The sequence below is a fragment of the Ruditapes philippinarum genome, unplaced genomic scaffold (genome assembly GCF_026571515.1).
Source record: "Ruditapes philippinarum isolate M1 unplaced genomic scaffold, ASM2657151v2 ctg644_1_1_1_1, whole genome shotgun sequence".
NCBI lineage: Eukaryota > Metazoa > Mollusca > Bivalvia > Venerida > Veneridae > Ruditapes > Ruditapes philippinarum.
In genome coordinates, this window is record NW_026859959.1 from 334,037 (window position 1) to 352,203 (window position 18,167).

The following is an 18,167-nucleotide window of genomic DNA, read 5'->3' on the forward strand; positions in this document are numbered from 1 at the left end:
GAGTCTATGTTTCATTAAATTTAACGTAAAGTCTAAAACAGAGGTGTATAAAAAGCTTTTATTAACAAACCATACAAAATCATGTATAAAATATGAATCATTCGAGCAATAACAGACATACTGATGTATAATAAATTCAGTTTCCAATAAAAGATAAAAAAAACATTCTTTGATGAAAATATTAATCATTTTAGAAAATGTGGCAACAGCTAGCTGTCACGAATGTCAAGTACTCAATATTGGTAACGAAATCAATTATGAAAGTTCATTAGGGTACAGAGATGTTTCTCCGTTTGTTTTTATACTCTTCCATACATTTGCACTCACTCACTCACTCACTCACTCACTCACTCAATCACTCACTCACTCACTCACTCACTCACTCACTCACTCACTCACTCACTCGAACACCGTTCACTCAAAGCTTCCTTTATATTCATCCACTTTTTAAATTAAAACTGGTTGTCATATAATCCCTATACACGTTAATACTTTCTACTGATTTAAGGGCGATTGCTTATTAGAAATGCAATCTACAAATAAAGCTGCTTATTAACTCAAAACTGGAATAGATATAACATACGTGATAATTTACAATAATATTCTGTGAACTATTACTTACCACATACACTCACCCAGGTGCGCATACACGGACATTAAAACACACACACGCACGCACGCACACATAAGTGAATGTATGAAATTTATCGGTTATTGTTGTTTTTTTCTAAAGAATTTTTCTTTTCAAAAAGATTTAATTACAATGTACTACGTAAATGGGCAAAAAGATGTCCCCTTCAGCAAATAATTTCATGAAATACCAAGTTATATGAATATATACATGTATATATATGATATGCCTCCGGGAAAATACCGCTTAAGGTAATACATCTTTTAAATCAGATTAGTTAGTTAATTGATAGTCAGTACTCAGTCATTTTGGATTCATATTCGTAATTAGGTTAACATCTCTGACTTTGGGAAACACATGAATTGTCCAATCTCAAGTGATAATATGAATCATTCATTGCAGCAGACGTTGAAAGGAACGCCGTCATCCGGCAATTGTTGGCAACCACACTTTTCAGGCGTCCTTTCGTTATCTATTGCTCAAAATTATGCTTTGTAGATATTTGACACAAAAAGACCACGTTTAGTTAGCACATATTTCGAAAGTCAATGGTATCACATAAAAAAATAAAATAATGTACATAATGACGTCAGCAACAAGACGATACCGGAAGATGCCCTGGTGGCGCTGCTGTACCATCTGGCTGTGTTGGCTGGAAAAGACAGAAGTAAAAATGTACTTGTAATGCTCGATCTAAGAAATTTCATACTGGAATAATATATTTTTTTTTTCAAAATATTTCTTATCTTTTTATTTTTATACTCATTTCATCAGGGAAATTATACTAAGTTTTAACGATATTCTCAAATTCATTTTTCGCCGGCGTAAACTGATAAGAAATGAAATTAAAATGAATTAAAATGTCAATGAGGCATGGAATTTCTGACTGATTAATCTACAAAAGTCCGAGAAGTTTAAATTGAGAGATAACTTACCAACACCGCCATTGATGAGTCTAAGAGCTGGGCGTGACCTGATTGCACGTGATCTATGTCCCATCCAAAATGTGTTATAGTCTCGCACCACTGTCGCTCTGAGGGAGAAAAATCACAATTGGAATGAATTAATATTTAAGCGTTTGTATATAAATTAGATTTCCTGTTATAAATTGAGTGCATCAAAATGTTATGGTAATTATATAACTCTCAACCTTGTCACGAGGACATATATGCACGTGCATCTGGAACGATTGAAATTAATCTGAAATAATATGACCCTTTTCTATATAAATATATATCAGTTTATAGAATAAAAAATCACGAAACAAAATATTTCTATAAATTCATTACTTTCGTCTGGATTTGAAATTATCATTTTAAACTAAAATTTATGAATTTGCTCATTCATTGCATGTAATTTGATTACATTGGTATTACTCATAACAAGGCATATCTTCATGTAAAAAATGCAAAGTATGAATATAATAATATGTAACCCGGAGTTGAAAAATATGATGACAAGACTACTACTTACACAAACTGAACTGGCCTGTTGTAACCCACGGGCGGTATCCACTGTAATTGCACCATATTTTTGGGCGAACTTTCGGTGTGGGTCACTCCTGTGCCCCGGTTACACTGCATCCTCTGGCACATTACATTGCTATAAATATGCAAACAACATTAAAATGTTTTAGAATAATATTGACAAATTTAACGATTTTAGACTTGCAAAATAGAATGAATAGTACAATTCAATGTTAAATAAACGAAATAATTTGATTGCAATTAGCTACATTGTATATAAATGTTGTTGTGTTTTAAATTTTATATGATAAACAGAAATATATGCACTTTAGTAGAAATAAAATTAGCAAATATCACGTGTACATGTGCACTAAATACTAGTCAGCTTTATCAATTTCATCAGAAGGAGGTCCCATCTTAAGGCTACGAGTGTAAAATATAATAAAATCTTAATATTTTGATACTTAAGATGAAACTGGAATACCACGAATTTAACTATCAGGTATTCGACTTACTTGTTTATTTGGTTAGCTTGATTTCCCATAAAAGGATTATTTGGGTTAAAGTTGGGGTTGAATCCTGGGGGCACCTGTCGGCGACCTCTCCCGAACTGACCTTGCATCTGCATAACATTTGGATTGGCCCTTCCAACAACTTGCTGTTACGAAAGATATGCATGTAATATATTTAGACTTCACCGAAAAATAACAACAAAACAAGGCAAAAAAAAAGAACTTTAAAACTTTTAAAACCTTAATTGATACATATACATACTGTCCATAACTATTATATATTTCAGGAAACTGCTGTTGAAGTATGACTATGTTGGCAGTTTAATATTTCAACTTGTAGTAATCCGACAGTTGAGAAAAATGTGTAAAAAAATGCACGAATTGTAACAATATACTAAATCATCGTATAGTTTTGGATTTTTATCAAGTCACAAAATTACATACAGAAATGTAATACAATATCAAGATAAAGTTGATTGTATTGAAAATTAAACGTTTATTGTAATTGAACTAAAATTGCGTCCCATTTATGAAATTCGGATAGTTTGTAAATCTGTATGAATAACGAATATGGATATAAAACTATCACTAGCAGCCTTACCTGACCGTTCATATATCTATATTCTCCTATATACCGGAGTTGACCGTCGGGAGTTTTTGTTCGGGCTTGCAGGAGAAATCCCTTAAACTGAGCATTGAAGCGCCCTCTGCGTCCTCGAATACGAACTGAAAATACGACAGACAGTATGATAAAAGACAAGGTCGTTGATGATGATTTTAAAAAAATGAGGAATACAACATCGCAGGGCGGTCTTCGTAATTCTAACTCGAAAATGAAATGTAAAATTAAACATAGGACCATAGGCATTCGTTTCACAAGGATTTTTTTTAAACATCGATAAATTATTTTGTTTATATAAAAAGCTGTTATCTTATGTATACAAAATAATTAATCGAACAGTTCTTTTTTTTTTTTTGCATTTGAAAGTTAGTGCCTATGCATTGGAACATAAGATATTTTCACTAAAGGCAGAAAATTATAATTATGTTGATCATATTAGAAATGTTCGGGATGCGACCTTTAAATGTTAAAGAGAAAAAACGAACGAGTCTCACCAATAACACCGCAGTCCCGTTGTCCGTTCTGGGTACAGGGTACATAACCGTCCAAGTTTGTATCAATAATGTACGGAGTTGCAGTAGTTCTTCTCACGTTAGCACCGTGACCCGGCTTCATAGTATCACATGCCATTGGGTTGGCTCCAGTCCTGTGACCACTCACTGAGGTCCATACAAATATTAAACATATAAAGCTTAAAAACATTGCCATTTTTTCACGAAATTATAATCTTAAATATTCGTCGAGTCCTTTGAAAAGTATACGTACACACTTCGAGAAAACCTGTAAATTCACAAAGTACCGAAATTCATATTATATAGTGTTGATTTTTTAAAAACAATTTATCCTGTGCTCCTGCTCGGCGAAAGGTTTGAATGAAACTGACGGTGGACAGAGAAAGGCTGGTCCATTTTAACGAGTTTAGATGAGGGCTGCATATTTGATGAATGCGTTTATCCTAAGGTATTGAGTAAGGGTATTTCTATATCTCATCCATATGAAATGGATGGAATGTGTCAAGAGCGTCTATTCGGCGGCCTTCGTAATTTGCCGGCTTTTTCCGTCTCAGTTATAAATAAGACACACGGAGTTTTCCGACTACTCACGAATGTCACCGTACTCATTTGTACATCGCTTAGCAATGTCTCAATTAAATACTGAAACTGTCAAAAATTGATTCATAACTATTTTGTAACACCAAAAATATTTCGTTAACTTCCGGCTGTTTTTAAAATGATATAATAATTAGTAAACCCTGTTAGTGGTTTAAAAAATAAAAAATAAACATGTGTAATAAAGTTTATTAAATGATCATGGTCAGAAAGAACACCTTTAAAGATTTCTTATCAGATTTTTGTGCAAACTTTACACAGTTTTGATCAGGTTATTATTCTTTGTTATATTCACTTGCTTGGTATGAATTAATCCTTTGCAGTCTCGGAAATTTGTCGCCTGCTTGTTTTTTTATTTATTTAACCGAATTTCCTTGAAATCATGTTTTTCATTCTTGACATAATTTTAACTTAATAAATACGGTCATCGCTTTATTCTCGAATAAAAAACAATATTTGTAAAGCGGATACATCGTAAATATTTAACCTTGGCCTCTTGGCGGCAACTAAATCTAATTAGGATGGCTAGGAAGTGCCGTCTGATTATGGCATGTACTGGTCAGTCAGTTATTGTTTAGATCTTCTTCCTCAGAATGATAGTTTTGTCCAATTTGAAAGATGGACTTGCAAAAATGAACAAATACATTTTATATATACATAGCGTGGTAAATGTTAAAGTTAAAGTCGTGTAACGGCTCAAAGTTTTAAGCCTATAGATTACCGAGTGCAGAGTCATTCAATTTGAAGATTTAAAAAAAAAACTACATCTACATAATCTTGCCTCTAGTATGGTATATTCTAGTTAAAAATATAGATGTATAATTAACTCCATGACTTTGCCTTTATTTTCACAGTTACTGTTTGTTTCAATTTTCTGAAATGCATTTTGTATATAAAGATATCTATCATTGATGGCAAGGTTGCTCAATTGTATCTTACTTCGACACACTAAAGAGATGTTTTGTTTCTAACTTTACTCCTTGAGGAAGACCACCTTACCACTTCTTGCATTATTTCAGGCACGAGCCGGCACCCGAGTAGAAACACCGTCGTGCCGTAAGCTAACTATATAGATAGCTTCCTTGCATGGAAGATTCGAGTGTCCCTGACGGAATTAGAACACACAGCGGTAAGTTGCAAATGAACAACCACTGGACCACGGAGGCCCCAAAGCGTTTTTATAGTACATAGCATAAAAGTGTCCAGCTTAAAGGCAATGATCTTTATACATAAATAATATATTATCCCTAGATGTTAAACTAACAAGCAAATTCGTTGAATTTATATCCCCCGCCGAGTACTGGTTATTATTAACACAACAACTGAAGACATAAGGCTTTATTTATATATTAATCATGGCATAAACAGTAATATTCTTTGAACTTGATAAATATTCAGGACAATAACAGAGCCATAACTTTGTGTTAAATAGTAAAATCTGGAAATGCCAATGAGATGTATGCATACTACATAACTAATCAAGGGCCATAAATCTGAGTTATAAGTATCTGACTGGAACAAGGCGACTATATGCACATCTCCTCTTAGTATCCCATAAAGTTTCATTGAATTCCAGCCAGTAGTAGCGGAAACAAATATTTTTCTATATGGATACTGCATAACTAATCAAGGGCCATAACTCTGAGTTAAAGTGTCTGACCGGAACAAGCCGACGATATACGGACGGATGGACGGAAGTTCTAACAGGAGAGTAATTATGTGGCTACTCTATTGTTCTCTCTATTGTTCTTTTTAGCCACGCAAAGAAAATAGCCACATAAAAGCATTACGGAATGAATGACATCAAAGAGAAAGAACAGTTACCTATTGTCCCTCCAGCCACATAATTACTCTCCTGTGAGAGCGGACGGACGGACGGACGGACAACGCCAAAACTATATCCCCCTCCCGATTCCATCGGCGGGGGATAATTATTATACTGAAAAGTTTATTTTGAATATATGTAAACATTACTGTTTACCCTAACCTGGTTTATAAGCGGAGAATACTGGATGGGTACAAGCGGAAACACGTGCAAGTTACCATTTAGTTCCCTGAGCAGTATGATACCAGTATGAAGGGTTGTATGTAATAAAAGCATCCCCAGGCATAGTAAATAAATGTCCATAATAATATTAAAAATCTCGTTTCCAAAGTTTGCATATTTAATCAATAAATGCCATGAAGTTTGGTCATGAGTCCGTTGGGGGGAAAGACTATGGAGAATCACATAACTATGTACAGCCTTCACACAAGATCGGCAACAGTCTAGTATGTAGAGATTAATGCACTTTATTGGAAGAAAAAAATCCAGGCATTTCCTTAAATTTTTAGCCGTACACTTTCCAGAATTTTCCGCCGTGCACTTTGTCATGAGTCGTGTTGATTTGCCAGCCATATCATTTCATTAACATCTTTCTTAAACAGGAGCAGAAAGTGTAAAATAGTCAAGTTCATAAACACTTGTGTACTTGCAACTTATTTTATTTATGATAGTCACTCATAAAGTTATAAGAAATGCAAATGTATACTTGTATATATTTATTTTTGCAAATAAAATTGAGACCTTCACCGTGAAATTCAATATAATACATGGTTATCATTTAAACATACATGTATTTATAACAATATAATTTTCAACATACATTTTTTTCTGTTTACAAAAACACCATCTGAATTCATGTACATTAAAGATACTATACATCCAAATATTTTAAACAGTCATATCAATACAAATGTATTCTACATAATCAGGTGAATTCCATTTGAACATAAACATTGTAAAAAATGAACAATGAATTTTGCAAAATTAGTAAAGACAACATAAAATTAAAGCTACATTTGAGCAACAAAAAAAAAGAACTTGGACAACTGGTCTTGCTTATCTCAAAACATTAGATCTACATTTTAGCCGCGCCACGACAAAACCAACATAGTGCGTTTGCGACCAGCACAGATACAGACAAGTCTGCGCATCCGCTCAGTCTGATCTGGATCCATGCTGTTTGCTGTCAGTTTCTCTACTTGTAATAGAGTTGGTAAGCGAACAGCATGGATCCTGATCAGACTGCGCGGATGCGCAGACTGGTCTGGATCCATGCTGGTCGCAAACGCACTAAATTGTTTTTGTCATGACGCGGCTCATTTATAGAAAAATATAACACATAAACAAGAGCTGTCAGTAGGACAGAGTGCTCGACTTCTCTCAGTGCTTGATAGTAAAACAAAGAGCCTTAGTAATGTAGAATTTTTTATGTTCTAAAAGGGCCATAATTCTGTCAAACTCCATGTTAAAGTTAGGGGATCTCCTATTATGCTCTCAAATAAGTGAAAGTTCCTACTCATTCTTTACAGTACTCTTGGGGAAAACACTTTGCACACAAAAACCTGAGAAAATTAACTAGAGTGAGGCGGACACCAGTGTTGGGTACAATAATGCTACCTATTCTTCCACTAGTCGAGCTTAAAGGACTAGAACACATAAAATACATAAAAGACAACAAAAAAAACAAAAACAAAAAAAAACACAGTTTATATCCATGTATCATTAGAGAAAGCATCACTTTTGTTACAGGTGAGATCCTAAAAAAATACATCTGACAACAGCTGACAACTGACAACAATGTTTCTGACATTACATGATATGAACTTAGGCAAGAGCTAATATGACAGACAGATACATGTGAGAGAGTTTTCAAAAAAGCTTTTTTATCTTCCTACTTAATCGGTGAAGTTTATTTTATGTACTGTGCACTGTCAGCCATCTTTAATTTTCAACAAACTTTGTCTCTTAACTTCATTTGATTCATGGTAACAAACTCCCCCCTCCCACCCTTGCAGGCTTAATTTGATAATAAAAAAAAAATAATTAAGAAAAATATAATTCAGTATCAGAATGTTGAAAAAAAAAAATTAAAAAAAAACAACATGAAATGGGAAGGTTGATGAACAATTGCTCTCATTATTGCAAACAAAATTACTTGTGAAAGTTTATGCCTTAAATCTATAATTTATGAGAATATTTTTCTGAAAACCAAAAGAAGAAAATTAAAGCACAGAAGAGGCTGAATTTGTTTGGGTCTCAGGATGTCAGAAAGATGAAGGTTGTGAGATTATAAACCAATTTGTTTTTGTATTATAGTGCCACCAATGCTGTTTCCAGTGTTATAAATGTAGTTAACTGGCTATAAGGCTAATTGCAACACTAATATTCACTTCAATGTTTATTTGGCTTAAACAATTAAAAAAAAAACAACAACATAAAAAACAACAAAAAACATGAGTTGCCTAGGATTTGAACTCCAGACCCTTGCTTCTTAAACGAGCGTGTAACCCCTCTACCATGGAAAATTTTAATATAACAGATTGAAGAAAATCATATTATTCTAAATTAGGGTTTGTAACCCTTATTAATTTCAAGATATTTTGTTCATGGTAAACCTCTTGTTTAACACTGATGTAAATAATCATATAGCTTAATGTAAGCATGTATATCTGTAAAGAAAAATGCAATATTAGAGATCTTCCCAGAAAAGGCTTGAAAATTAATGTGCCTGTCATTTGACAATCCTTACGCAGTGATCTCCCCTTAATTTTTCGGCGTTAGTGTACTTATAAAGGGAAGTAACCGCTTTGAGGAGTTCGGACTACTTTCGGATTTTGCAAATAAGAGAACCAGGGTCTGAAATTTCGCTACCATCATTTGTTTGGTCTGACGACCCAAACAAGTACGTTTAATACTAAAGTTTTTGAACTTTAAAATAAGAATGGTAAACTGTTAAAAAGAGTCATTTTAATTGACACGCCTATAGTGCGACGCTAATATTAGAGCACTTTAATGCTATGTATGTATATAACGCAATTGACGTCATGTAAAGTGTTATTACATTAGTGTGATATTGTTGTTATTAAATGGCTTATTACACTTCTGCGCCACGGTTTAAATGATAAACATGCATAAATACAGTAACTTTAGTAAAGAAGTGACATTAATCACCATCAACAAAAAGCACAGATATACATGATATAAAAAAGTGAGCAATTTGAGCAAAAGCAATGTTATTAAAGCCAACTGTAGTAAAAAGAGCACAAGGATATGTTTTAACATCTTCTATCTTTATCAACATGGCACATGGATTAAAGAACAATAATAATGATAATAATAATAAAATCACCAAGTGTTTAATACTGACTATCTGTTATAAAGTAAGTAAATATAGTAGTGATAATCCACATAATATGAGTCATAATAATACATATAATATTGATGCTGATTAGGCATGGTTACAAAATTCTAAATTTTTGAAAAAAATTCTCCAATAAATAAGTAGATTTCTTCTTTATAAATGATATCTAAATACATGTAACAATATATTGACCATTTAAATATATGTTCATTTGTTGCTTTTTTTTAATATGAGAGTAAAAGAAAATGGAATGTTTCATAAATTCACAGCAAAAACTGTAATTTACAGTATATTTGGTCTCTTTACAAAAATTGCATAAAAATGTTCAAACACACGCACACAACTATATATTATAATAACATAAAAAATATACACATATAAATTATTCTATTTTTACAAAAGCATTTTTTGTCTTTAAGATTTAACTATAAAATTATCCTATAAATTCAATTAAATAATGTTGAAAATAAGCTACAAATGGATTTCTTTAACAAAATGTGTAACTCTAAAATATGGCACTTATTGACGAGTTATATAAAGACATTTAGTACTAATCTAAAATGCTAAAATATTAAAATAATACTGTTAAAATTATGATATCTTTTTATGATTACACAAACCCATATATTGCTGAATTTTACAAAATGAACTGGCAACCAACTGTTATACAGAAACAGTCCATTATTAAATTTATGGATATCAGGATACAAAATATATTTGGATAATTGGTCGTACAGCAGTTTGGAGCCTGGTCTGACTGTATGGATGTACAAGCTGGTCGTACAGCAGTTTGGAGCCTGGTCAGACTGTATGGATGTTCAGACTGGTCAGACTGTATGGATGTACAAGCTGGTCTGACTCTATACTGATGGCAAAGGTTTGAACCTTAAATTTGAACTAATATTGTAGTGCAGGAAATGCTAAAAAAAATCATAATACCATACAGGAGATGTTAAAATCATACAACAGTTGCTAAAATTATTTCATAGTACCATACAGGAGATGCTAAAAAAAATTTGTTGTACCTACAAATGCTAAAATTCTTTCTATTTAATAAAATGCAAAACTCTTCTTTTTTTTCCTTGAAAACTTGAAATTGCAATTATGGCCAAAAATCACAAACTATGAATACAAGTTGAGTTAATCAAATATCCTAATTAAGCAACTAATTGTAAATAAAACAATAACTGGATATGTATTGGTGATAAATTTTAAATTAAGAAAAACATGAACAAGAGCAATCAGTGACCACCTGTTTCGCATGATGATAAGACAATACAGTTGTTGTATTTGGGGGGTGATAAGACAGTTTGTTCCCTTAATGTATATGTTGCGACTTTGTAGTATGTCTCTGCTACTGTGAAGCAGGAGACACAAAACGTTCAATCACATTTTTTATTCTAACTCTAAGAGCTATAACTCAGTCAAAGATCATTCTGAAAACACATTAAATATTGAATAATTAGTATAAGAGAAGTAGTTTGGGCATAACATTGAACTGGAAAATGCTGACAAAATGCACAAATTAACTTGGTACTGATCATGATGAAATTGCACCAGTTAATTTTGGATGAGTAGTCAGGACAAGTTTGTGACAGATAGACAGATGATAGAAAAGTGATCTTTGTAAGTACTGTATAACTAACATATTTTTTTATAAATGGCCAAACCTCAGCCAAAAATCATTCAACCAATAACACTAGTAACATTCGCAAATACATGAGCTACTTATCATTCCTGTAAAGTTGTATATATATATATATATTGCACCAGAGATATAAGAGAAGTATTCTAGACAAGTTTTAAAAAATAAAATCATTAAAGGGCCATAACTCTTACAAAAATCATTGAACTGGAAAATGCTGATTATATAAACAACTAGATTTAGTACTGATCATTCCTATAAAGTTTGGATGAAATTGCACCAGCAGTTATTGGGAAGTAGTTCGAACAAAGTCTGTAACGGAAGGACTGACATTCTCCCTGAGTTGATGTTACAGATTTTTTCATCGTAAAATTCTCATAAACAATGTATTTTCATCCCATAAGCAACTTTTCCCCACAAATACAAGCCTGCACAGAATGAACATGGATATTCATCCTATAATGTCACTTGAGTCGCTATGGACAGACAGACAGACGGACAGATTACTGAGAAGCGATTCCTACAGTCGCTGTTACTCTGTAGCAGGCAACATAACAAGGTTTAGATAACTAATGTTCTATACATCACACATGATACCATAGTATTTCAAAAGTTAACAAATGATAATGTACAAGTGTTGTATCACAATTTCAATAAAGACACATTTAATTTTTTTTTATTTGAATTCACTTTAGAATTAGCAAAATTATCATTCTTTAAACTGGAAAAATTTACTTACAAAATATCTTTTGATGCATAAGTAAAAGATAAATCAGTGCTAAAATATATTAGAAACATAATACTGAATGGTTTTTGCTATATTTGCGACAAAATATTTTAACTTTAATTACATGTATTAACAAATTATAAAATACTTTTTTAAGCATATTAGGCTTTTATGAATTGGATCCAGTAATTCAATCATTATTTAAATATATGTACCTGTATATTCCAAAAACTCGTACATAAAACTAAAAGATTAACATCTTACCCGCTGACTGTGCACTGGACCAATTTGTCTATTACATTTTATAAGGGATTTCAATAACAAAATACTAAAACTGAGCAACCATAAGTAGAGAGCCTCGGCAGACTGTACAAGAGTAAAGGCTGGCCTGAAACTATACTAGTGGCAAAGAATAACTTTCTGATCCAGCAGATTAAAGTTTAAACATCATTAAGTATGTAATTCAAAATTACACATTATATACAATATTGTACAAGATGAACTTTGCAATAAATGCGATTGTGTATATAATGAGTGGGCATTGTCAATGGTTGGAGTCTGTAGAAAATCTTTCATGATTCTTGGACTGCACATTTTTTGTATTTCATTACTTTAATATCTTAATATTATACCAATACAACTAAATAATATCTTTTTTCCACATACTTACAATATGCTATATTTTTATAATTACTTATTATGCGAAAAACATAGAAATTAAAGTCACATGGCTTGGGTACACCTTTATCACAGAGTTCACCTTGTCCTACACTAAAGTATTTATATTCTATATTATTTTATTAATACATCTTATCTCGGACATAGTTCACTCATTTATATTTTGTCTGCAACTCCATTAATTATTGTAGAACTTCCGCTTTCCATTCTTCTGTTTTTTATTGTGTCCATTGACTTGTGTTGAGCCATTAACATTCTGTTTATCTGACTGCATGTTGCCATGACTACGAGACTTTGAGGACCCTTTCACTGCCTTTCCCCTGAGACTGAACCTGAAATTAATTAACAATGATGATGTCTTCATAAATAATAGTAATGTCTTCATTAGCAATGGTAATGTATTCATTAACAATGACAATGTCTTCTTTAACAATGGCAATGTCTTCTTTAACAATGGCAATGCCTTTTTTAACAATGATTATGTCTTCTTGAATAACAGACATGTCTTCATTAACAATGGTTATAATTTAATTAACAATGACAATGTCTTCATTAACAATGACAATGTCTTCATTAACAATGGCTATGTCTTCATTAACAATGACAATGTCTTCATTAACAATGACAATGTCTTCATTAACAATGACAATGTCTTCATTAACAATGGCAATGCCTTCTTCAACAATCATTATGTCTCCTTGAACAACAAACATGCAAACATGTCTTCATTAAAAATGGAAATGACTTTAATAACAATGGTTATGTCTTCATGAATAAATAGTAATGTCTAAATTAATAATTTTAGTTCTAAGTTAGTTTGCAGTTTATTTGAAGCACTCTGGTAATAAATACTTCCACTCTCATTGAGCATACATTGTTGCGAACACCATCCACAGAACTTTAACCAACAATATAACTTAGCTTATGGTCATGGTTACCTTAACAACTAGGCCGCCTATTCTGTTAGCCAATGAAAATTAAAGATTTTAATGCTTGAATATAATCAAAATTACCTTTTATTATCATTACTATTATTTTTGTTTACCTTTTCTGAAGATGATAACTAATCCATGTTCCAATGATTGGCCCCACCCAGTAAATAAGGATATGTGCTGCCCCAGAGGTGTCCCCACAGCCCCAGGTATGCCCTGTTGCCATTGCCGGGTGAATATACATTCCAGTTAGATGAACACCTGGAAAAAAAATCTACATCCAGTAACAGGAGAAATCTTGACAGGAATCTTTACAGTTCATTTCATTAACAACATATAATGATACATAATATAAAATTATTTTTTTTTAAATTCCCCTACCTAAATTTGAATAATGGACTTGTCTTGGAATTGAATTTGGATTGCTGATGTAAATGTTTTTGATATCTAGCAGTTAACAGTAAAGCACACAGTCGATTTTGTTGACATAGACTAATCATTATCATCACAAGCATTAAAGTGTTTTTATAGAGCTAAACATTAAATTTTGATGTTTGTGAACTGTTAAATAATTGTTTATAATGTGATTAAAATGATTTATAAATAATGAATACCTAGAATGAAAGAAATTTATCACTGTATTTATTATAATTGAGTTTGGCATCCCTGTATTCATCTCCAAACTTACTAAAAATAGCAGCTGAATATTTTGTTCTAGGACATTTTATTCTGGTTACGTATAATATTCATGTATATTAAATTACATATAGTCATTCTATGTAACGAATTAGCCAACTATGGGTATAAAAAATAATTTTTTACTGTTTTTAAAATTTTATAAAATATTTCATCAGATATAGCTTTAGAGCTCTGTTTAAATTTTCTTTAACATATTTTATTAAGCAATTATATTTATTATACAAATTTCAACTGAACCTGCAAATTTTTGTTACAATGTATTAAATAAACTTATTTGATACAATGCAAATATCAAATTACTACATCAGCTAATTGATAAATAAATAAAAAGTCTACAAACAAAACACTTTGACTTTCCTTGTAAGGTATTGTGCTAAAACAAATCTGTTGCTTATTCAATCTGCTTAAAATGTTCTAAAATCCACTTTTTTTTAAACTAAAGAATATTCTTGCCTTTAAAGCTGATTCATGAGCATTAATCTCTTGTACACCAAAATATCAAGAGTATTAAAAATTGTTTTACCTGATACGACAAGTAGGCCACTATTAACCACCTTGATGACAGTATCAAAATAAAGGTTCCTTGTAAAAGTCTGGTTCACGAACCAGCAGTCATAGATCACTGCACAAAATTCAATCAAGAATCCAACATATACAGGTACATGGAGATCCGTGGAGCAAAACTCATCATAGTACTCCTTGACACGTGCTACATACATCGGATGAAGTTCAAGCCCAAGTATGTAGATGCCGAGACGGTATGCTGCAAATCCTGCAGCGATCTGGATTAATGTTTTAAGGATACATTTCCAAAGTGGAATGATTCTCCTGTAGTACTGAAGCCAGACAGATATTGGGTTTCCGTCGCCACCTCTTAACGTCATCAGCGACAGAAACATGGTTGGAACCATGGCACTCATGTATCCTGATTCCCCGTAATTTTTTCTCATAATGCCATGCCCAAAGGGGAATGTACAGAATGTCATTGTTTTAACAAAGTCCAGAACGTATATTCTAACCGATGAAGGTACGACCATTCTCGTAAAAGTGTGCAGTAAAAGGCCAATGATATAAGCAGACATGTATATAAATATTGCCGCTGGCAGTGCTGGTAGAAATTCCTTTCCAGGGTCCCATCCTGTCACTGATTCAAACATTTTATTCCAGCCAAAGGCATATTGTTTGTCCTCTAACAATGTCTCCATTTTCTAGAAGTTGACCTTGAGTGCTTTGTTAGATCTGTAAAAAAAAACACCACATTTTTAGACTATATAAACATATTGATAATTCTGTAAAATATATATATTTTAACTTTAAGTATTTGGATTTATGAAAATTCATGGCACTGGTATAACTTTAATTTGCATTGAAAAGTTGTTGGTGCCTCATTTTTTAATGGTCAAATAAACAACAGTTACTGATCATTTGATTTTTACATTCAACTAATATTTAGTGATTAAATTAATCATAGTTTTTTCGGGGTTGATTAGGTGATAAGATTACTATTTAAATACCATAATTGGAAGAAGTCTTTTATTGATTGATCAGTACTGTAAAGTGTACTGCGATAATTAAAAGCATACATGTGAACTCTCCCACTATTAGCGGGTGACTCCCACTTTCTGCAGCCATACATGTATTTTGAAAGATTTTTCTTAAAATAAGGGGTATTTTCATAAATTTAAGAAATCTCCCTCCTTTTGATGTCCGAACTTTCTTCTTTGTTTATAGCAAATTCTAAATTCTCCCTCTTTTTGAAGAAAAATCTCCAACATGATCATCAAAAAAAGTTCACATGTATGATTTTGACAGGAAAAGTACATTTTATCATTTGATTGCATTTTTTATCTTCAGTGTATTTTCTAACTTCAAATCAAATCAAAATTTATTTATTGTCGGTATATATCCTAGAGTCATTAGTTTTGACGCCCTTAAGCTGTTTAACTAGTGCAATTTTTTTATATTGAACTTGATCGTTAAATAATATACAATGTAAAGTTACTATGGCATGTTGTTTATCACTGCAAACCATTTTTATGTTTGTTAAAAATTCAAAATCAGTTAAGTTTTGTACTTGAGTAAACAGACCGTGGAGGCATCCATTGCTGTTTACAGTCATATGAAATGACGCTTTTTCATTGGGTGGTTATTTTAAAAGGATATTTCACTGTAACGTAATATGAACAGCAAAAGAATATTTTTAATGAGCAAACATGCAATGAAACAACATCGTGAAAACTTAAAATTATGTTTTATTTCATATAAAACTGTCCATTATTTAGGAATGCCATACACCCTAGCAGTGGTCTTAATAGGTGCACCTGTCTCTTTCACTTTGAATGTATTTACCATTAATCTTGATGAATAGCATCTGTATTTGGCTTACAGGGCTGAAAAATATATCTAAAATGAAAGATGTTGCAAAGATATGTATATGTTGATTTGAAAAAATGATTTTTTTCTTTCTTTTTTAAACTTTATATACAATAGTTAACCTATTATGAATTTTACTCAGTATCAATTAAAAACCAATTAACGTTTTCAAACAATATAAGCTGTACACCTTATGCTACAGTGAATATTAAGGACACTTTGCTGAAGTTTTGGTCACATGACACTCATAAGACATTTTAAAATGGAGGATAGAAACAGAAAAGGGCAGGTCAAGATTTTTCAAAGGCTTTATTTGCAAAATTATTGCTTGCATGAACATCGATTGAATTTGCATTAGTAAAAAGATGAAAAAATACAGTAAATTTGATAAAGGTGAAGTATTTTCAGTGAAATGTCTCTGTCTTTCCACATGTTTTAGTTATACGTTGTAAGTACATGCTTGCAGTGCAGTCAGCAAATTATGACGTCATGCGAGGTCGTTTTCGTCATTTGTTAGGTCAAAACAAAAATGGCGTCAAAATAGATGAGCGTCAAAACACATGACCGGACGATATATATAACATTTTACATAAATTTTCGGACATCGTAACTGTATTAGCATTCACTTTTAGATATTGATAATACATTTTACAGTAGCGAATGTACAAATAGAATCTGGGACAGAAAGATACATTGTTAGTCCCAAATAAAATCTATCAAATATTTTGTGTTGATCTATTTGACTGTGTTAAGATAGATCTGCTAAAGGTGTTATCTTTTCTGTCAAACATCTGGAAATAAAATAATTGGGAGTGAATCGTCTATACAATTGACAAAAGTGGGAGTGAAACATCTAGATTTGAACCATCTTGGGGGTGAAACGTCTCAATAGTGAAATTTTATGTCTTCAACTCTTGTGTAAGTTGTGGATTGAACCGTCTGGCATTTCCCACAGTGACACCAAAAAATTGTGGAAAATGTACAGTCCACTGTGGCAAGCCAATGTTGGGCACTTCAATGTCATTTGATGGTCTCTATAGAGCAAGATTTTACGAGGCATTTTCAATATTAGTCGTAGAAAAGATATTCAGATCTACCTGTTTCATAAAAGTAACTTTCTGACACATCAAAGTCTTACAGAGTGCTGCCCCTTGGATTTTAATCTCAATCAACAAACGCACTTAATCAGACAACTCGATTCAAGCGTCCGATTACTTAGCACGTGAAAATGGAAAATTTACCTAATTTTAAGAATTTGACAGCCAGCGATTATGGCAGACCAAAGGAAACACAGAATCAGGTTTTTTATTTTTATAAATATCACATATACCACTAATATAAGGTTAATAAATGTATGTGTCTACGAAAAAACATTTATATCACTGGTTTTCGCGACTAGTCAACATTGTTATTTAGTGTTGATTTTGTATAGCAATTATAATTTGACATTAAAATAAAGTCGTCACGTTACTTTTTAAAAAAGAATTTAATTTAATAACTGTTCTCCTTGCAACAGTGTTGCAGAAGGTCTTATTGTTTGGTTTAAGCAGGGTCAACTTGGCTAAAAAATCTTTAAGAAGTTCCATT

General features: G+C 32.1%; 3 protein-coding genes across 3 annotated transcripts in view; 1 reads left to right on the plus strand and 2 right to left on the minus strand.

The window, feature by feature from the left end:
* On the minus strand, positions 1–4,125 carry LOC132758426 (putative ferric-chelate reductase 1 homolog). The gene is made up of 6 exons (XM_060750102.1): positions 3,726–4,125; positions 3,211–3,335; positions 2,613–2,755; positions 2,105–2,233; positions 1,567–1,664; positions 1–1,283 (listed from the first exon to the last, which is right to left on the minus strand). The coding sequence occupies exons 1-6, from the start codon at positions 3,937–3,939 to the stop codon at positions 1,186–1,188; spliced, it is 807 nt and encodes a 268-aa protein (XP_060606085.1). The 5' UTR covers positions 3,940–4,125; the 3' UTR covers positions 1–1,185.
* A 7,040-nt stretch (positions 4,126–11,165) lies between these two features.
* LOC132758429 (aquaporin-11-like) lies at positions 11,166–17,742 on the minus strand. Its single transcript, XM_060750104.1, has 4 exons — positions 17,678–17,742; positions 14,731–15,446; positions 13,622–13,769; positions 11,166–12,908 (listed from the first exon to the last, which is right to left on the minus strand). Exons 2-4 carry the CDS (start codon positions 15,410–15,412, stop codon positions 12,755–12,757), a joined length of 984 nt encoding a protein of 327 aa, XP_060606087.1. The 5' UTR covers positions 15,413–15,446; positions 17,678–17,742; the 3' UTR covers positions 11,166–12,754.
* The window catches only part of LOC132758428 (DNA-directed RNA polymerase I subunit RPA2-like), a gene marked incomplete at its 3' end in the record, with an annotated part of 32,120 nt that continues 31,679 nt past the window's right edge, over positions 17,727–18,167 (plus strand). The window contains 1 exon segment of the mRNA XM_060750103.1: positions 17,727–17,880. Coding sequence (XP_060606086.1) covers positions 17,809–17,880 — 72 coding nt within the window.